The following is a 21,626-nucleotide window of genomic DNA, read 5'->3' as shown; positions in this document are numbered from 1 at the left end:
GGGAGACCACGTCCGCACGGTAGGACCCCTAGATTCACTTACCCGTACTGTGCAATGCTTATGTGTTAAGTGTAATCTCTTGTGTTTTATGTTTTATTCATCCATCTTTATCAACCTACTGTGGGTGCATCGCGTGACGTTATATTTTTTGTTCATATTTTCTTTTTACGTATCAAGACTTTTCTTCTGTTTTTCTTGGAATGGCTTTGATTAGGTCATTTGAAATAAAAACACGTTCAGCCTCTTGTTGGTTCCACACTTAGAGTAGAAAAAAGCTGTTGTTTCATCATTCTCTGCAACTAATTCAGAGACTACTACGGAGATATCTGGTTCCCATCCTTGGAAACACAAACTTTGAATATTATTTATGATGTCACCAGTCCTTTCTCCCCCTGCTGAGATAAATCCCGGGCTGCTGGCGTGTCCCACTGACTGCCCCGGGACATGTTTGTCATCATTACAGGGAGATGGAGGACAGGCAGGGTGAATGAAGACCGCTTAGTTACCAAAACATGCAAAGGAATACATTCCACTGACCCCTGAAATCAAATACCCCTTTATTTATAACTCCTATCAGAAGTATGTATTTTTCTGTTTGCTTTATGGTTTGAAACACAGGTAAATAAACAGTAGGTCCAAAATATAGCTATGTTCCGACTTGGATTTTACACCCAAAAGATCCCAAACCATCCTCAAGCCAGTCTTTGGATTTTAATCCCACCCTTGCGCTTCGCTTGCAATGATCAATGTTCAAACGATACTTGTGTTCATAACAACAGGCAGTGGCCCTGACCCCATGCAGGCCCTCCACGGTCCTACGGCTGCTGTAGGAGTCTCGCTGTAGTGCAGCTAGTGGCATGTCAAAGGGCCTGGGAGCCAGAGAGCCAGCGTGACCCGGCGGCCAGGGCGAGAGCGAGGCAGGGAGGGTAGACAGGGAGCAGGCAATGGGGGCTTTCCCAAGACATCGCTGCAGCTCGGCTCTCACAGCTTTCGCTATAAAAAGACTTCTGCACATAGTTAGCAGGACCTGTAAAGAAAGTGTAAACGTGGCAGAGAAAGCGAAAGTTTGTCTTTGTCTTTGACTTCATTCCTGTTACCGAATGTGCATTCTCTCCCGTGAGACTGGGTGTTATTAACAGGACTACTACACTGTAGTGTGACCTGCCGTGTGCCCTCAATGGGGATTTTCTCCAGGCTTAGTTTCTGTATGTTGTCAACTCTATGAGCAATTGGATGTTGAAGTGTTTTTAATTTTCGTAATTGTTTTCCTTGTGCAGTTGCAAACTTGTCCACTGCCTTTAAACCAATAATCCAAAAATTATAAGATAATCAAAAATATGAAAAAATACTTTCATCACCATTTCCCTACGCTGAGGAGTCGCCACTTGGCGCCGGAACGCAGAGCAGTTCCAAAGACAGCAGGCAGAGTGTTGCAGTTAAAGGGGCTAGTCTCCTTTAACATTTGTGTCCACAGTGGTGACCACTAAGCAACGGTTGTTAACCCGCAGAGCTGTTGCCTGTGGCTTTTGAGGATAAGGCTTGTTTGTGTATTTGGGTTTGTGTGTCTCTGGTGTATTGCGAGTCAAAGACTCTCTCTGTGGTCCCCTTGAGTTTTTCAGTGGCGGTGGAAAATTCTCATTGGGGTCTTTTAGAGAGTATACATAAACTTCTTAAAAGCATCGACACTCAACACTTCATCGACGGGGGTCAGCTCACACACACCCCCGACATGCTAGTTTACGTGAACGCATAAGCACTCAGCGTAACAATGACACATACACACACACGTAGCCCAAGATGCACTCTCTCACTCATACACATACACATACACACACAGGCTCACTATGACACACTTTAGGGTTGCACTAGCCAATCACAGTGGAGTGTAGTAGGTCCCCCAGAAGTGGGTGGGAGAGCAGTTGAAACAGAAGTCTGTCTCAGAGCAGACAAGTTTGTTGGTGGTTAAGAGAACTTTTGACTTCATTTTCCCAGAGCCTGCATTTTTGTAATTTTTTTGAGTGGATCTAAAGGGGAATAATTTTACTATAAATGGCTGAGTTGGTACGAATCCGTAAAAAACGTCTGCAGATTCCTATATCTAGGTAAGACTGGAGGATTATCTGTTTGTAACTTGAGAGTATTATGCAATACATTAGGATCTGACAACCCTAGTAACCAGTCTAGCAGTAGAACTATAGTACTACTGCTAGTAAGTATTAACTAAGTGTTAACTAAGATGATGATTTGAAGTGATATCATTCAATTTCATACTCTATCATTAGAGGTGTCATTGTGTGTTGCATCTCTGTGCATTTACCATAACAAAATAATATGTGACAAAAACACGTTAGACTTACTTAAACATCAAAGCATGGGTTATATCCGATAAAAAAAAAATGACCACACAAGTTTGCTTGTTGTTATTTCCTGAAGAAAAACTGAAAGAGCAAAGCCCTGCAAGGTTTCAGCCTTTGCGTGTGGCTTTTTAGTTGCCTCTTCAGATACTGATGTGAGCTGCATGTATCACGCACTCACTGGCACACATAGCCTGCGCAATGGGCATCTTGTGGACTCCTTTGCAGTATTATGACTGCCTAGCTCTGTTCTGTGTGATACAAGCAGGAATGAGTTTAACAGTGGTCTGCTCTCTCTGACAGCATTATGAACTATTCTGTCTTGGGTTCCATGTTTTCATTTGCAATGAGTCTAAAAGCCATTATTTTCTTTGTCATGACTGATCATGCTCAGTGTTGATATTATTATTATATAACTAATATTTGAACAAGGAACAATCTCCTCTCAAACCGCTTTTCATGTGTTCCCTTTCATGGAGAATACCACGTGGGATTGGACTCTACCAAACCCTACCACCATGCGTACAGCTGTGCACCACTGACAATGTGTTTGTTTTATAAAGCCACTCTGAACTGTTAATAGTTGCATGGCATATAGGCCGCATTATCAGCAAGATTACTTTAGTTTGAAAACGAGCTGCTGCTGGCCTATCAAAGCATGCTATTTTAGTGGCCAGGCGGCTTCTGAAAGGCCTTGCCAGCGTGATAAACACTTGACAAGCTGTGAGCCACCCGCCCCAGGAGTTGGCTTGAGGGCATGGCATTGTTTGAACACAACCATTACGGCCACTGCACTATGGTGTGTAGCCAAATGAATAAACCCAAAAAATAATTTTCAATGTGTTTATCCAAAGACTTGAAATGTATCATCTCTATAATATTTTTATATATTATATATAAATGAGAAAATATTAGATGAGAAAACATGGAATGAGTCTCCAATATATGAGGATCTGTCTTGAGAAATGTCTTTGTTGTTACAGTCGATAACTCGAAACAAAAAACAGGACCATAGTCCCGCGTTTGATGAAAACAGCAAATCAAGACTGAGGAATTATTTGAAAGATAACATCACACTAGTCTGTGGCCAGTGCTTTACAAATCCCAAAATCAAGTTTTTCTTTCTCCAGACTCACAAAGCATGCGTGACATCAGCCCGTAACGATAGCTATCCAAGGTTTCCTCTCATGGAAAATGTGTCACTAATGATGCCCCTGTTTTGCCAGTGGCTTGAGGGGAGCGTGGCATTTAAACCCCTTCCAAATGACCCCACTTCTAATTGGCCAGAACAGGCCTGTTACCTGTTGTCAGAGCATTTCTTGGACTTTTTTCCCTCTTAAACAGATGACACAACTCCAAACAGTTTTGCAAACATTGACATGCATTAATTTTTCTTCTGACTATGTTTAACAGGCTGGTGTCGCACACACACAGTTTTGTCCACATTATTTTCCTGTTGTGAGAACCTGTATTAACCTGCACCTTGAATTACCAAAAATGACCAATTTTTTGGGGTGCATTTGTAAATGACTCTTATAACCTGGTAAGCTTTTTTATTTGCCTTTGCAATAAATGACTGGATCTTTTGACTAAAATGCTGCAGGAAATGCAAGATAATACCCATATGATTGTGTAAGTGGTCACATGGAAAATGTAATGTGTTAGTTTTGTTTTGTTGTGTTTCCATGAAGGCTACGGGGCATGCTGAAGCAACTGGAGGAGAAAGATGTAGACTACGTTGAGATAAAGAAGAATTTATCCCTCACGGCATCACTGCTAGAGGCTGCCTACCTCGATGGAACTAGGTAGAGTATATACAATGCACAAAGTAGTGTATCTCTTGTATTCCTTTTTTATTCATGGTATGGTTTGGAGAATATGACCTGGTAAAGAATGTGTCTGAAACAAATGTGGCTACTATTTTGTTCAACTTCAACAACTCTGTCTGCTTCCTCTCTGTGGTTTTACACCTAACCCGTGGCTGATTATCATCAGAACATATAGAGGTTTCTTAGCAACAGGATGATGCTCTTGGCCTTCATATCGTCACTTACTCACTCTTTAATACAAAGGGTGGTTTCCAGGGCTGATTTTAACCATTATTCCATCATAGACAATCATTGGACTCGGAGGACGACCTTCAGCAGCTGCACTCAGACGGCGTGCCCTCTGAGGTCACCGATTGGCTGGCCTCCACCTTCACTCAGAGAACCAGACTTCCTGCCCGCCGCTCGGACGAGAAGCCCAAGTTTCGCAGCATCGTCCACGCAGTGCAGGCCGGGATATTTGTGGAAAGGTTCGGGAACCCTATACACGGCATCATCTGTCATTTTGTTGATAAAGATAATGTGGGGTTAACCTGTAGTAGGCTTGATTAACTATGGCATAGACATTTTACATGCTTTGTTTCTCTTTATTCATTTGTGATAACAATACCCAATAAGACAAAGCTGTTATTTGGGTTAAACCATGTGATCAAGTAAGGGGTCCCTGTGTAGGACAAAAAAAAATCACTTTCTATAAGTCTGTATTGCAAGCACCTTGTATAGTAACCTATCGCTTCTATCACACTAAAAACATCCAGCTGAAAACACACATGTGAAATAGGGGGTTACTCTCCTATGTAAAACATCCTGTCGACTGGGCGAGTGAAGGAGGTGATGGGGGGGGGGGGGAAATCGTCTCTACGGTCTGCAGAGGATCTATATAAACAGCGTGTGAGTTGAGGTGGCTGCACAGTGTCCACATGTGAACTCCCACTGAACCTAACGTAAACACCGCGTTACTCCCAGGATGTTCAAGCGAGCCTACACGGCCGCCATGCCGGACCAGCACCCAGCCGTCGTCACCTGTCTGAGGGTAAGTGACAGGCCACATGCAGGAGCCTTCCTAGAGGTCTGGGCTTACTCAACCAAATAAAGGAAACCAAACTCAACTAAAAGTTGATTCTCGATTAGTTGCACTTCACTCCCAGCAGTGTGTGCTATTCAAACAGAATCAGGTACTTCATCCCGGGAGGGAAGCTAGACACCTCTACATACATGCATCACATTCCCAGTGACATCACGCAGGACCGCTGGGAGACACACACAGAAACACACAACTCAGTGCTGATACACAAAATAACATAACAAGCCTTCCCTCTTGCTTGTCAGGATGTAGACCGCTGGAACTTTGATGTGTTTGCGCTGAACTCGGCCAGCTGTGACCACTCTCTACAGACCCTGCTGTTCGAGTTGGTGGTCCGATATGAGCTCAACAGCCGCTTCAAGGTACGGTATCAGTCTGTGTGTTTCAGACACAGACTCACCTCACACATGAGGCTACACTCGGCTGGGTGACTTAATCGAGCGCAGCATTGAAAGCTGTGTTTTTCTTTTTATTTAAGAATGATTTCATTAATTTAATTGATTCATTCATTCAAATTGAACACTTGAACATGAACAATTGCGTTTATTTTATGGAACATATATGGAAACGTGATTCTGACATATTTCCTACAAATAAATGACAAAGCTTTATACATTTGTATGCGTTTGCATGCATCTCCAGTCCCTACTTATTATTTTGTCATCGTCTTCTGAAGTGTTTTTGCATAACCAATGCGTAACTCGCTCTTGTCTTCTGATACTCTGTCGGCCACTGAAAGTTCACTAATGAAGTGCCCAATATGGTCTTCAGATCCCCATTTCCTGCCTGACGGAGTTCCTGACCTCGCTGGAGAGGGGCTACTGTGAGAACAACAACCCTTACCACAGTCATGTTCACGCCGCCGATGTCACCCAGACGCTGCACTGCCTGCTCCTGCGCACCGGCCTCGTGGTATGACAACACCCTCGCTGCTTAGGATGCGCAGGAAGAAGTACATTGATTAATGGCGTCCAACTGTTACTCAAATTGGTGCGCTGTTAGATCTCAGTAAACATGATGTCCCAGTAAAAACTGCATCGTTGTACTCTGATTACAAACACTCATATTAATACCATATCTAAGCTTATTAATATGCGTGTATTTCTATGTCTATTTACTTGCTCTATTTCTGCATTTTTATTAGAAAATAATATTGTGATATTTTAATATTTTCGCTGTCGGTTGACAGCATGCATGTATACGTGTTGGACTATGCGAGTCACGTACACTCTGTATGGTTTTGTTTTGATATCTGTCACCTGATTAGCACTGGCTGTCTGAGCTGGAGGTGATGGCCTGCCTGTTCGCCGCTGCCATTCACGACTACGAACACACGGGCACCACCAACAACTTCCACATCCACACCAAGTGAGCCCTTCTCCTCCTCCCTGTAACAAGCACATCAACCTACTACTACTATTATTATTATTATTATAGGAACAGGAACATTATAGGTAACGAGCCCAGCTCTGCACTCCTCTTCCTGTGGTGACGTCCTTGAGAAAGCTGAGGGACCCGTACCCAGGGAGGACTTGGTGACGGTTTATCAAAGTCATGGCAGCTGATTTTGGACCAGAGGAGAGAAATATAGAAAGGCAGTACACTGGAAAAGAAGGCTTCTAAAAACAAACTGTATTATCTGAAATCATTATAGCGGAGGGGAAAGTGGTGTATTTTTGCACGCTCTTTTTCCACTCAAGGGGGATAAAACTGTCTCATGGAAGCCATCATCATCATCTTAATCATCATTATCGTCATTATTTTAAAGGGTCAAAATGCCTGTTCGGTAAAGTCATAAAAAAAACACTTAAATGCTGGGTTGGATATAGATAAGATACAATTGCATATTGGTGCAAGTCCAACTACGTTGTAATATCCTGCTCCGAAAAAAAATCAAAATGGTTTTTAAATTATTACTTTGCAACAACGAATCTTTTGCAACCAAAAAAATAATATGAGTGTGCCAGCCACAGCATATGTCCACTCACATGCGCAGACGCCCAAACGCACACACACAAACACAAACAAAGTTTCATTAAAAATACAGATTGAAACTGTGTTGCTCAAATTGTGTTTTTTTTTCAACCTCACCATCTATCTATCTTTCTGTCTGCCTGTCGTATTTTTACTAATTCTCACTCTCTCTTCCTCTCTCTCTCTCTCTCTCTCTCTCTCTCTCTCTCTCTATCTCCCTCTCTCTCTCTCACTCTGTCTCTCCACCTCTCTCTCTCCACCTTACTATCTCTGCTCCTCTACCTATCTACCGTCTCTCTCTCTCTCTCTCTCTCTCTCCCTCTCTCTCTCTCTTTCTCTCTGTCTCTCCACCTCTCTCTCTCTGCTCCTCTACTTATCTACCGTCCCCCCCCTCTCTCTCTCTCTCTCTCTCTCTCTCTCTCTCTCTCTCCCTCTCCCTCTCTCTCTCTCTTTCTCTCTGTCTCTCCACCTCTCTCTCTCCACCTCACTCTCTCTGCTCCTCTACCTATCTACCGTCTCTCTCTCTCTCTCTCTCTCTCTCTCTTTCTCTCTCTCTCTCTCTCTCTCTCTTTCTCTCTCTCTCTCTTTCTCTCTCTCTCTCTCTCTCTCTCTCTGTGTCAGGTCAGAGTATGCCCTGATCTACAACGACCGCTCGGTGCAGGAGAACCACCACCTCAGCGCAGCGTTCAGGCTCCTGCAGGACGACCGCATGAACATCTTCGTGAACCTGACGCGGGAGGAGTGGATGTGAGATCACCATAATTAGTCCCTCAGGGCTCCGCACAGCACAAAGTGTTCATGACGCATAAGCTGAAGTAAACACTGCACTTGATGCTTTTAAACAACTCATTGGAGGCAGGATCCTTCCAGGGCTGTGCTTCCAGAGACCTCGATGTACATTACTCTCAGATCTCTTGTTTTCTCCCTTGGGTTGGGATATAAATATGTCTTCTTTTTTTTTCTTCTGCCTTTATATGGACAGCAGTTAGTGATAGGTGAAAGCGGCCTGAAAGAAAGAGGACAGATTATGTAGCTTTGCATTGCAGGTGGGAATAGAACCTGCTTCTTGCCTACATGTTTAGCAGGTTGAGCTCCTTAGCCACCTCATAAGATAGGTTTTAGATAACAGACTGAATGTGTAACAGAAGAAATCTCCATTTATTGCAGCTCTCTCTGCACCAATACAAATTATTCAGCATCAGTGATATTATGTCTTGCAACACCTGTTATTTGATGTGTCATGAATGCCTCGGTTTTTTCAGAATCCATACGAGATAATTGTTAACCACTAGCTTCAAAGTGGGTTTGATCAAAATCTCTGTTACCATGGGAACAAGAGGAACCCATAAAGAAAGGTTGTAACCTTATTGAGTCTTGCTTCTCGCCATCATTGCAAATGCGCAAGAGGTTTACAGGAGGTGTGTGTGTGTGTGTGTGTGTGCGTATGCATGGGTGTATGTGTTTATGTGTATGTATATGTGTGCGTTTGCGTGTGTCCGTGTTGACAGGGAGCTGCGGTCACTGGTGATAGAGATGGTCTTGTCAACAGATATGACCTCTCACCTCCTTCAAGTGAAAGACATGAAATCTTGTCTACAACAACAGGAACGGTAGGGCTGCATCATAATAAACGTTGCCTTCAATTACTTGCATTGTGGGTGGGCTGTGAATGAATTTATGAGCCTTAGTTTTCAAAACTCCAATATACCATTTTAATACTGCAGATGAAATTGATGCTGCAGGTGTTTGAAACCTATTTTCATCACGTCGTGGACGAAAAAGCAGTATTTGTGTCATCATGCTCTTTTCTGCCAACAGAATCAACAAGCCCAAAGCGCTATCCCTGCTGCTGCACACGGCTGACATCAGCCACCCCTCCAAGCCATGGGTTCTGCACTCTCGCTGGACGAAGGCTCTCATGGAGGAGTTCTTCAGGCAGGTAGGGACAGTGAGAGACCACAGCCCTCTCCTCACTTCTTTTCTCCTTCTGTTTGTTTCTCTACTGTTCTATTTTCATCTGTTCTATTGTCTTCTCTCCTCTGCGCTTGTCTTCTCATCTGTTCTGTTTCGTTCTTTGTACTGCCTTCTGTTATCATCTCATCTCTTCCTCTCTCTTCTCTTCGCTTATCTTCTCATCTGTTCTGTATTTTTCTCTTCTTTTATCTTCTCATCTCTTCCTCTCTCTTCACTTATCTTCTCAACTTTTCTGTTCTCTTCTCTTCTCTCCCTTTCTTCACTTATATATATATATATATATATATATATATATATATATATATATATATATATATATATATATATATATATATGTGAAAAAAGGTGATATGGCCTTTCTTATTTTGCCTTCACTTACTTTCTTTTCTCTTTGTTTACTTTCCATTCTCTTCTCCTCTCTTCTCTGTTCTCACGTCTCATTGCGGTTTTCTTCTCCTCTGCTCCTCTCTGATCTCGTCTCTCTTTCTCTTCTCTTCAGTATTTTCTGTGCTGTGTTCCGTCTCCATTCACAACGTCCTCTGCTGTTTATTCTGTCCTGTTCAGCTCTAAGACAAACCTCTTTTTGGAGGTTACCGGGGAGTCCAAATCCATCTTCTCACTTATACTTTTACAATTTCTACTATCTTGGAAACATGGTCTGAACTGTGGTGTGTGTGAGTGTGTGTGCGTGCGAATGTGAGAGTTTTGGGGCGGGGTGCTTTCTGTCTATGTCGGATCTTTGAAGAACGAAAAGTACATACATGGTGTTCCATGGGAGATGCAGAACGGCACAGTGATGATGTGTTGTTTGGCAAGTGTTGACTGCAGTCTAAGGTGTCTTTTTCTGGCTCTCTCTCTCTTTGTGAGGGCGATAGAGAGGCAGAGCTGGGCCTGCCCTTCTCTCCACTGTGTGACCGGAACACCACCCTCGTAGCTGACTCCCAGATCGGTACGCCACCACCGTCCGCTATAACACACCCGTTTGTAGTCAGCGGTTGCCATTTCTCCTTTTTTATTAAAATACTTAGTATTTCATCAGCTGTTTTGTGCATGCATGGTGCCATTTTATTTCAAGAGAATCCATATATTATCGTGCTTACGTGGTGAGAATGTTCCTTCGGCAGGGTTCATAGACTTCATCGTGGATCCCACATTCTGCCTGCTGTCAGACATGGCTGAGAAAATCGTCATTCCCTTGGTGGATGAGAACCCTCCGGACCCACGCAGCAGACACAGGTCGAACGCAGAGGATTTACCATGTCTGACTTTACATTCACACACCAGAGACCGGAACGTTATCCATAAACTAGACCAGATGAAGAGAGAGAGAGAAAAAGAGAGAGAGAGAGGGAGAGGGAGGGAGGGAGGGAGGGAGAGAGAGAGAGAGAGAGAGAGAGGGAGAGGGAGGGAGAGAGGGAGAAAGAGGGAGAGAGACGTTATGAGGGGGAAAAAGGGTGTAGAGAAGTTGGGTGTAGACATGATGGAATACTAGCTATGTAAATGTTAATGAAGGAGAGGTGAGTCATGCTCGAGCAACCCTAGTTGGGGGCCAACATCACACAGAGTCCCTGCATTATTCATGAGATTACCCTCACTCTCTTACCCTCACGTCATGTGTTGCACGCCTCAATCCGGGAGAGGATCACAGAGCAAGGCGAAGAGGAGTCAGGGATGTGATGGCGTTAAGACTGGTCTAACAGGGGAGAGAGTTGAGGAGAGAGAGAGGAAGAGAGAGCTTGGTTTAACAAGGGAGAGAGTTGAGGAGAGAGAGAGGAAGAGAGAGCTTGGTCTAACAGGGGAGAGAGTTGAGGAGAGAGAGAGGAAGAGAGAGCTTGGTCTAACAAGGGAGAGAGTTGAGGAGAGAGAGAGGAAGAGAGCGCTTGGTCAAACTCTCAACTCTCACCATGCATATGAGGTGAGAGGGAGAGTTGCAAGGAAATTCGATTAACGAACAAATCCACAAATGATCACAGTGACATTTTTCGTTCAGGACCTCGCAGGTTTCCCATCTGTGATTAATAAGGTCCATCCTAGATTATCTCGTCCCAGACGCTAAACACACGAGCATCAGGCTGACTGTGGCGTCCCTTATCTCCAGTAACATCTGGAAGGAGAGCTCCAGAGGCCTGGAGTGGAGCCGGGCCCACGTCACCTCTGAGCTGGTCAGCTTCCGCACCACCTGGTCCCGGCTCACAGAGGAGAACAAGCTCAAGTGGAAGGAGAGCGGCTCCAATGGTGAGACAGTATGGATACAACCATTCTTAATAAAAAAAACCTGGTGTGGTGGTAGGACTTGGATTGAACATCGCTTTGGGAAGGCTTTTATTTCACTAATATGTTTATCCTTTTACGTTTATTATTTGTATGCGTATCGTAACTTTATCAGGTTATGTTATGATGTCAAAAATGTAATATAACACACTCCCAGGTTCTTTAATTTTAATTTATCTCAACAAACGTGTTGTATAAACACTTAAAGTCTCCACTTTGAGAGATGACAGTCGTCTGCGGTTAGGAAATCGAAATTTGTTTGTTTTTTAAATTCTGCAGAAATCAACTCCCCTGTGCTCTACCAAGAGTGTAAAAGTACATTCTTAAGTGATATTCCGTGGAGATACACTGGCAAAGATATGTTTTCCCTTCTTAGTCACACTGAACATTTTCCAATCCCTTTCACAATCTTCTAAATCCTCCAGGAATCCCCGACTCCAGCATGACGAGAGAGGAGAGAACCGGAGACGGGAGGCAATCAGCAGAGAGCCTGCGGGCGCCCACTCATGACACGGACCAGTAGACAGGCTTTGTGTTGTCGTTGTTATCCTGTCACCGCACAACGATAATCCATAGGAAAACAGAAACAACCCAGTCGTTGAACTGGTGTTACATTGGAACTATTTAACTACTGTTTAGCGTCAGAAGTGTATGTAAGGGTATGGACCCCACCCTACCTGTAGAGTCCATACCCTACAGGGAGGGTGTGGACATTGGGCATTTAAACCAGAACCTTTCAGCTGGGAGTAGAACCCCCTATCACCTTCCAAAGATAGAAACACCCACAAAGCCCCACCTATAATTCTGATTATATACAGTTATGTAGTCAATGTTGTTCAACTGCAAACATGTTGGCCATGTCCAAAGATCTTACGTAATTTCATATACAAAATCCACTGTATTGTAACCTGCAGCGCACAGATCACTTAGTAATGTATTCATGAAAGGTTAGATATTATTAGTGTCATTATTTTTATTCTTGTATAGATTATTTCAATGAGGCAGGCCTTATTAATGTAGAATATGAATTATGTAAATAGTATTTTCCGTAGAATGTGTGACATTCTCTCCTGTCACCTGTCAAAAACATCACAAACTTAAAATATATGTTTTTGTTTACACTGGGAAGGTTTTGGTGTATTTCTTTAAGAGATCCTAACATGGAAGTTGATGCACTTTCTTATTCAAAGCAACAAACCATAGTCCTTTGGGAATGAATTACTACAACGAAATTACGACTACTACTATGACTAATATATACGTTATATTTGGTTAACAAATTATTTTTTTATTATTTTTTAACGTGTCTAATGTACTCCAATTTTGGTAATTCAATAAGCTTTTCTTGCATTTAGCTGATTAAAATGTCATCTTCTACAAGTCTACACCAATGGCACATTCCAACCTTTTCATACCATCCTGATTTCAGGTTTAATAAATTCTTACTAGTATGACTTTGCAGTGTATTAACATTTTATCTAGTTATTCAGAAACCGAATAAGATAGCAATTTTAGATGTTTTATTATTGTAACCTTCCACAGGATGTCTGCTATGCAGAGACACATTTATTCAGTTCAGAACCGGTCATTTAGAGTGCTCTTGGGCAAAATAAGGAACACTTACTTGCCCAGTTAGCGGTAATTGCTCTGCACAAAGAGATATACGTAACATTTTGTGATATAACGTGTCTGTATGTCCCATTTATTCTGAAAAATGTGTATTTAAAAACCTGTTAACTTTTAAAATGATGATTCCCACCAGCAAGGGGTGCTATAGAGCAACTTGTAAACAGTTGGTTGGTACAGCACACGATTTTGAATGTTTAACCTTCAATCTTGTACTTCCGTTTATAAATGTAAGTTATTACCAGGAAAGCCGTAGATGACTTATTGTCATTAGGATATAAGAAATCAATGGGATATTCTTATTTACAAGGCTTAGGATAAGTTGTAACAGCCTGGCCAGTAAACGTGGCTCTGGTAAATGTACGCACGCACGCACACACGCACGCACGCACGCACGCACGCACGCACGCACGCACACACACCCGCACGCACACAAACACACACAAACACACACACACACACACACACACACACACACACACACACACACACACACACACACACACACGTCTTAGGACCTCACACACGTATTACTACAGCTGTAACGACTTGGCCAATATCATGACATCAAAGACAAAATACTTTCATAACGACACATGTATGGAATATTTTTGTATATCTGACACAAATCCTAAACTTTATATTTTTTTGAAAGTCAAGGAGAGCTAAGAGTCCATAGATGTACTACATATTGCTACTAGTCCACAAAATGCATTTGTGTGTAACGCCATGCCTGAAATATGAATGCTTTTTTTGTACCCAAGAAATCTGGTTTGTTGAAAGATTTATGGTTGGGAAGCTATTTTCAGTCCCTGCTCCAAGTCTTACGGAATTGAATACACACATACTGGAGCAATAATGTTTTCTTTCATCACAATACCCCCAATTTTGGGGTATATATTCTACCTCACTAGAATTGGTTTGAACGAATACATATTTAAGCGTACTGATATGGTAAATTTGAGACAACGGCGGCTTACAGACTTAATGAACCATGGGGTTTGTATAGACTCCAGTAAACTCTGGGCTTCTTTTACAAGACACAGAAGCATGCAGAAGCCATTATCGCAGAAGTGGCACAATTTAAAAGCCATCATCACAACAAGACCTGGACATAAATCCGAAAGAAATTAAAATAACTGTAAAACAACAAATAAACTGCACCAATTTAAATATTTTATTGTATCAAACAGACTACAGATGTAATCATTGACCAGTTCAAATACAATTGGAAAAACATTCCCCAGATCTAATTATTGAACACCATTCCCATTCCAGAACAGATATTACATTGTACATAAACACATTGTAAAAAAATAAAAATAATTAACAAACAAAACAAAACAAATAACAGGAATGTTATTTTGTCTTTTTAAGTGGATAGTGGTTCTTATTTAGAACTTTTTAAACTTTTAAGCTGGCAATTACAGGATACCCCTGTGAAGTGACATCAAATACGTTGTATTTAGTTTTGTGTTTTTTTAAACGATTGTCAAATAACCTACGTTGTAATTCCACTGAGGTGATAGCACAAATAGAGATTAAATGTTGAATAGCAATCACAATCATATATTTTGGTCTAATTACATATCTTTATTTCAGCACTTAAATTGTCAGATTCATGTTTTTTTTTACTTATTATAAAACAACACCACATCCACAAAACACATTTAAGAATTCTGGTTTTGGATTTACAGTAACCTACTGTACATTCAATGCCATGCTACAGAAGTGTTTCCCAAAAGCATAGAACAGTTGACAAATGGGGAATCAGCTTTTTTTAGTTCACCCAAAATGTTTACAATTTCACCATGATAAAATGCATCTTACCAGTCTTTTGTTTGATATGTTGACAAATTGATAATTTTCCAATCAATTGTATGTTTCTGCGGCCATATAAACTAAAATATAGTTATATAAACTATAAACTCTTATGATTGCGCTTTTTTAATATAGATTTCGCCATATTTCAGAAGCAGTGGCACATAATTTTCTTATTTAACAATATATATGACCAGTGGTAGCGAGTACCATAGTCGTTCTTAATAATGATACTGATACTGAGGAAGTGATAACAATGCCTGTGATTTGTGTTACCTCATATTAAGAATGACATTCAGTTGTGAAATATGAAGAAAGATATCAAAGAAAAAAATAAATATATAGATGTAACAACATTGATGGAATTGAATACAGACATCGATAGAAATGATGAATATGGATAGAAAAACAAATGCATCTGATTCATAACATTCCTTAGCCAAGGAAACCTAAAACCCAAACCGTTTGAGACCTTTGAGTGGTTGCCAAGGTGGTAGCTAAGGCCTTATTTTTTTGCAGAGTAAAGGAGAAGAGATACCCAGATGTTCCCCTCTCTACAAGAGAGGACACGGGCTTGGGGGGTCTCTGTCTGGCTGGCTCGGGGCAGCGTTGGCTTACTACAACTTCTCCATCGCTCCATCACTGTTCCTCTTCGCTGCTGTTGCTGCTGCTGCTGCTGTCGGTTGGGCGTCTGCAAAGTGTAAAGAATGCAGGGAAATGTTCAGTCAGGGCAGAAGGCTTGGTGGAATGACAGACCTCTAGACAGACAGCCAGACAGACAGAGACCGGATAGATAGACCATAAAACAAACATATATAGACGGCCTGACAGAAAGACGGACAGACAAAGGAACAGGGATGGATGAATGGATGTATAAATGCATGGATTGATAGATGGATGGATACATGGAGCGTAACTACAGGCAGCAGAGTTGGAAATTCCAAGCAGTGCAGTGCTGCTCCAGGGGAAAAAAGCATCAAAGGCATCTGGTGGAAGCTTGTTTACTTGGCATGATTACACGATATCCCGCCAAGCAGTTAAACTATTCAGCAGTATATAAATAAATGCTTCTGGGTCAGAGTATCGCTGATTAGCCTCGTGGGACCTCAGCCCTGTCCGGCGAATGGGGGGGAACTAGAAAAACACTCCCTGGTAGGTCTTATGGTACCACGCCGCAGTGCTAACCTGTTTGTGTGTCGTTCTGTGGTGACAGTGACGCACCACTGGCCCCGGGGACACTGGAACATCCCACTGCCTCCACGGAAAGGGGGCACTGTAGTGCACCCCCGTCTTCTAATGTACTATCCCGTGAGAACTCTGAGAGGAGAGAGAGAAAGAGAGAGAGAGAGACAGAGAAAGAGAGATGAAGCAACAGGGATACATGGGGGTAATGGAGATATTTACACAGATGAATGTTGGAAGATACAGAGGAACAGGAGCAGAGAGAGAGAGAGAGATTTATTCCTTGACAAGAGAAATGTGACAGACAGTGTTTGTCCATGAATCAATCCACTCCACCATGGCTCCCAAATCGATCCCATCTGACATTTATATTCAGTTACCGTTGGATGTCCGCCGCCTCTGGATTGAAACTGTGATCTTTTCATCCTCTCGCTCAACCTACTGCCACGCTCAGCTGGACAAGCGCTGTAGCAAAGAATCAAGAGAACACTCTGCCTTTCTTGTCGTGACTACAAAACTACAATCTGACCTTTTCCGATCAATATTGGAGGGCACCAAAATGGAAAGTCTTCAAAGCCTTCAAGGAAATCTCTATTCCAATGAAATCGAACGCAGTAAGCAAAAGCGTAAAAGTGTTGCTGCCTCACCATGTGGCCACTCTGCTCCGTCAGTCCCATCATGTTGAGTTAGAGGAAGTAACAGGGTCTATGTGCAGCTTGCTTTCACTTTCCCGTGACCATGTGGACATCTGCCACTACAAAGAATCAGTGTTTAGGCTAGGTTTGCGCATTTCTTTGCCGTAAGACAAAGTAGTTGGCATGGAGATGATCCTTGACTGCCAAGGTAGCACTTTGGCTATTGAGTCTTTAAGTAGGCCTATCTCCCTCTTTCTGCTCAATTACTCACTTTCCCAGTGAACCTTTCTTCTCCACCATTAACACCACTGCACATTTTCTTCAAACCGTTTTTTTTCCTTGGTGCCTCAGCTCGGGCCCTGAACACTGCATTATCTCTGCCTAGCTACCGCTGGCTTCCTGCCGCCCCACTCTACCTCACCCGACTGCTACTTTCTCTTCTCGGCGTCTCCATCCCTCAAAGGCGATAAGAAAGCAGTGGGTGATGGATGAATCCCTCCTTTCTGCCCCTCTGAGCTCCTGTATTTTCAAGACATCTTTCTTTTCAATTGAAAAGGTTGCTGCGCCATCCAGCTTATCGGCCTTGTGAGGAGTCAACTCCTCTCATCTGTCAGTTCTCTGACTCCTCCTATCCTGATTAATTCCTTTTTATCTCTTTCATTCATTCACATTCCTCTCCCGTCTCTTTCTCTCTTGCTCTTTTTTTACTTTTGTTGAATTGTTAATGACAGTCAAACAGGATGTGATAAAATACATTACAATTTGTCAAACCAACTTTTTGCGCTGCAAGTTTTTTTCTATTTCAGTGTATTGCTGAAGGATATTGTTTATAAAAATATACATATTTATTTGGTCATGGGTTAGCATTAAGTTATCTCGGATCTAGAAGTTCAACAATGCTATCACAGAACTTTCAGCAAGAAACTCTAAAGCCTCCGGGATGTTATTCAGAAAGTGCGTGCGTAGCAAGATTGGCAAGACAAAGGTTTCAGAAAAGAACAAATGTATTTCTACAGTGGCCTTTCTGCTACATAGGCTTGCTTTTAGACCTTTACAGACACTTTGACGCAGGACATTGGTTTCTGGACAGGATGTTTTCACTTGTCTTCCCACCGGTTATGGGAAAAGTTAAGTTCAAATTTGTTACAAAACTTAAGTTACAAAAGGTACCTCTGTTCTATGAATCCCGGACAACAGAGGGTCAAAAGTACCGAAATACAGCCTTATGGAACCCCTAAAACAATAACGGCGGAGTAGAATGAAAACCTCATATGTTATATCAAACATAACAACCACAATTAATTCCCAACCCCATCAGGGGTGCGTTCGTCACCTTCCATTTGGCAGCGCAGCTTCTCGAAGGCCTCGGCCGTGACCTCGACGCTGAAGTCTCCATCGCAGGGCAGCTCCTCCAGGGCGGGCGTGGACTCTGGGCTTGGCCGGTCCGACAGGCAGCTCTCTGAGGAGCACTCGTCCCCCCCCCCGCCCTGCTGCTGCTGCTGCCGGTACAGGTGGTGCTCCACCAGGAACTGCAGCTCTGCACGCAGGAGGGGACAGAGGAGGCGGAGGTCGGTGGAGGTGGTGGTGAAGGAGGTGTTTGTGGGTGGAGGTGAGGTGGTGAAGGAGGTGTTTGTGGTTGTTGGGGTTATGGGCGAGGAGGAGGTGGGGATGAGGTGGTGTTGGGAGTTGGTGGTGGTGGTGGTGGCCGGGGAGGTGGGGATGAGGTGGTGAAGTAGAGGTGGAGTTTGAAGGCATGGATTGAGGACGAGGAGGTGAAAGAGGAGGAGTTGTTGTTTAAAGTGCAAAGGAGGTGGAGGAGCAGATGGTGGAGGAGGCAGTTGAGGAATCAGAGGAAGAGGAGGGTTGGTAGGAGGAGGAAGAGGGTGAAAGCGAAGGGATAGCGATCAAGAATAGGTGTATTGGGAGATGTAGGCAGAGAGAACGGTCAAATGGTGGGGGAGAAGACAAGATGTTTGCAAAGTTGGACGAGAGAGTGGAGCATATGGGAGGAAGAGGAGAGGACAGAGCATTGAGGTAAATAACCCATAGAACGTACCATGCCCAAGTGAAGTAAAGGGAGAAAAGGGGAGATGAAAGCAAAGAGATAATGAGGTGAGAGACTAGAGAGTAAGGGAGAGGAGGAACTGCCTTGGTTTAGCATGCACAAATAAAAGAGGATGGTTACCGATGGAGGGCTTGATTAGTTTAATCACCTCCTTTAAGTTTGTTAATCACCTCTTTGAGCCATCTTTGGTTGGGCCTAATCCACGTGAAGTTGTTTTTAGTACACTCTCATTAGTGGAAGGCTTTTCTTAGAAAATGACTCAGGCTGCTCTCCAGGGACCGTTCGCACACTCCTTCTTTACATGTTTCATATTAAAGGATGACGAGTTTTGCTCGTTTTGCTGCACATCCGTGAGGTTTGAGCCTTGAGACTATAGACATTGATCGGGGAGATATGTACTTCACATTTATACTCGGGATACGAAGCTCCCATGGGATACCTAATGAAATACCTTTCATGGTTGGGGTGCCTTTGGGTCCTTTCCTCCGCTGTCTGGGGGAGTTCAACAAGGCCGCCTGAAAGAGAGCAAAACAGGAAACTGGTGAGCATGAGCAGAAATAGAAGGCATTCATAGTAGGAAGTGTATTATACATAATCTATCAAAATGTGATGTTGTACGGAATAGGTTTACCTTATACAGCTGGTTTGGCAGACGGTCTTCATCTATCTCTGTACGGAAGGAAGAAAGGAATGAAAGAAAGAAAGATAGAAATAATTAGGGATAGGTTTCCACAGATACACTGTGAATAGCCTGGCAAAAACTAGCCCGCGCAGGAAAATGATTATTCAAAATACCAGGCAAGATATACTGGTAAGACCAGGATAACGGTTGGTATGCTGGATCAAGGTGACCCCTGTACAGATATTTGTTCCCAGGCAAATATGCTTATGATTCGTTTTTTTTACTACACCTATAATTCGAAACTATGTTTTTTCACTGATACGCACTACTTCAATACTGAAAACGAAAAATACGCGAACACACGTAACAATAAGCCCAGTTAATATGCAGTCTCTGGGGCTTTTTGTATGGGTGTGTGCATGCAGAGATAAAACTAAGAGACTTATGTTACACCTTAGGGACATGTGTTACAAGAAAAATAGTTCCATTCAGAGCAACTCCAGGGAAGTCATTCTATTCTAGAGTTGAGCTATGCAAATTATTCACAGCAGGTGGGCAATGCTGGGAAAACCCATCTTTAGCATCATGTCATTCACAATTCAAACATGGTTACAGCAATTACAAAGATAAGAATACCAGTTCCCTGCTGCTGTGATGGATTTCAAAGTTAGTTTTCGAAAAAAAATTGAATTTGAAACAAGATGATTATAATCACAGCATTGTAACAGGATCTGCATCTTATTTTGTGAGAGACCGACGTTGGTCACATGACTCAACCTGACTGTGTTCATTATAGAAACTACACATAAAGTGTGAATTAGCAGACACTAGCAACTACTGATGGTGATCTAGCGCGCGTGTTAGCTTTGAGCTTTCAAACTTCCCTAGGACACCACCTTGTTGCTTGGCAACCTATGTAAACCAAGGCTGTGGTAGTGTTCTTGAGAGTGCATCATACGTATCCTAAAAGTATACACCATGCCGAGTGCCAGTGAGGTTTCTCTCTCACTACCCTGATTTCGTACTAAAATGTATCTCTGAACAATAATTGTGTTTCACTTCCAACCATTTTTCTTCATAGACTTTGTAAATCACGGTCAACACAGAGTTCTATTTCCGCATCCTTGAAGTTGCGTTCCACCAGGACACAATAAACTTCAAGGATTTTTTGTGAGTGATCACCAGAAAATAGGCCAGCCTTCAGACTGAAACCTAGATGGAGAACAAAGCTCTGGCTCAGAATCTGAGCATTTGATGAGGTGCGTCTGACATCTGGCTAAGGAAATAATCATAAATCCCAGACATACATATCAATCATTATTAATACTTCAGAACTACACAACTTTAGTATATGGTTATATATTGCATTGGTTACATGATTAGCTTAGTCATTTTAAAGTTGATTAATAAGTTATAAGTCAGTTTGTGTGTTGGTTAGTTATTAATAAGTTGTCGTAGTTTAGTTATTTTGGTTTTCTGAATCTCTAGATAACATTGATTAACTTTAATCTTCATTCTAAAATGCTATCTTCTCACTTTTGAGATTCAAAGTCCTTTATCCTCTTTGTATATCTCAGAGTTTCCTGTTCGATCCCTCGACTACTCTTTGTCAAAGATGGCAAGGTGTTTCTGACCCTATCTTTTAACAAGCCAGAGGACAAGTTATTCCGTTGCATGGTGTGCTAAATAATGTGGTGTGGAGTGGTGCAGCTTGAGGTATCGACTTTAAATGAGTGTCTGAAAGTGCTGCACTATTATTGATCAAACACAGTCCATATTCATGACAGCGACACCATTCATTATGACAAGGTTAAAAGTAATATGAGTATAGATAAACACATACATCGTCACATTTGATATAGCCTCCATAGGGTCCATGGTTCAGATAGAGTGTAAATATATAACTCTTTCAAGCTGTTTTGCCACTTTAAATCCCAGCTGGCTGAAGTGAAACCAGATTGGGTCGGGTGCCTCTACATGGTGGTAAACTGCCACAATATCCACTATTTTCAGATGAAACAATTTCAAATAGTATGTAAAAAATAAAATAAAAAAGACAGAACGCAAAAGGTTATGTACTTTCATTTTAAATGATCACACATCATTTAGCAATCTTTCATGCATGAGCACAGCTATTTTATGCAGTATGTCTGCTGCCTTACAGCAATTTAAATGTTTTTGAAAGATCATCT

General features: G+C 42.4%; 2 protein-coding genes across 2 annotated transcripts in view; one reads left to right on the top strand and one right to left on the bottom strand.

Moving 5' to 3' along the window:
- The first annotated feature begins 1,936 nt into the window (after window positions 1-1,936).
- Window positions 1,937-12,934, top strand: LOC307084050 (dual specificity calcium/calmodulin-dependent 3',5'-cyclic nucleotide phosphodiesterase 1B-like). The gene is made up of 14 exons (XM_079748175.1): window positions 1,937-2,102; window positions 4,046-4,159; window positions 4,468-4,650; window positions 5,147-5,213; window positions 5,510-5,626; window positions 6,036-6,176; window positions 6,532-6,632; window positions 7,860-7,985; window positions 8,747-8,848; window positions 9,057-9,177; window positions 10,080-10,161; window positions 10,337-10,448; window positions 11,311-11,447; window positions 11,909-12,934. The coding sequence occupies exons 1-14, from the start codon at window positions 2,050-2,052 to the stop codon at window positions 12,004-12,006; spliced, it is 1,554 nt and encodes a 517-aa protein (XP_079604301.1). The 5' UTR covers window positions 1,937-2,049; the 3' UTR covers window positions 12,007-12,934.
- Window positions 12,935-14,357: 1,423 nt separating this feature from the next.
- Window positions 14,358-21,626, bottom strand: part of LOC307084051 (uncharacterized protein) — a 26,439-nt gene continuing 19,170 nt past the window's right edge. Inside the window, exons 3-7 of the mRNA XM_079748176.1 lie at window positions 19,444-19,481; window positions 19,264-19,327; window positions 18,081-18,284; window positions 16,116-16,247; window positions 14,358-15,621 (exon numbers count right to left, since the gene is read on the bottom strand). Of these exons, the coding sequence (XP_079604302.1) occupies window positions 15,548-15,621; window positions 16,116-16,247; window positions 18,081-18,284; window positions 19,264-19,327; window positions 19,444-19,481 (512 nt within the window). The 3' untranslated portion in view covers window positions 14,358-15,547. The remainder of the gene's footprint in view (window positions 15,622-16,115; window positions 16,248-18,080; window positions 18,285-19,263; window positions 19,328-19,443; window positions 19,482-21,626) is intronic.

Source organism: Pollachius pollachius, assembly GCF_949987615.1.
Source record: "Pollachius pollachius genome assembly, chromosome: 12".
NCBI classification, from domain to species: Eukaryota; Metazoa; Chordata; class Actinopteri; order Gadiformes; family Gadidae; genus Pollachius; species Pollachius pollachius.
Note: the sequence above shows the minus strand (reverse complement) of the source record. Positions and strands in the feature narration are given on the sequence as shown.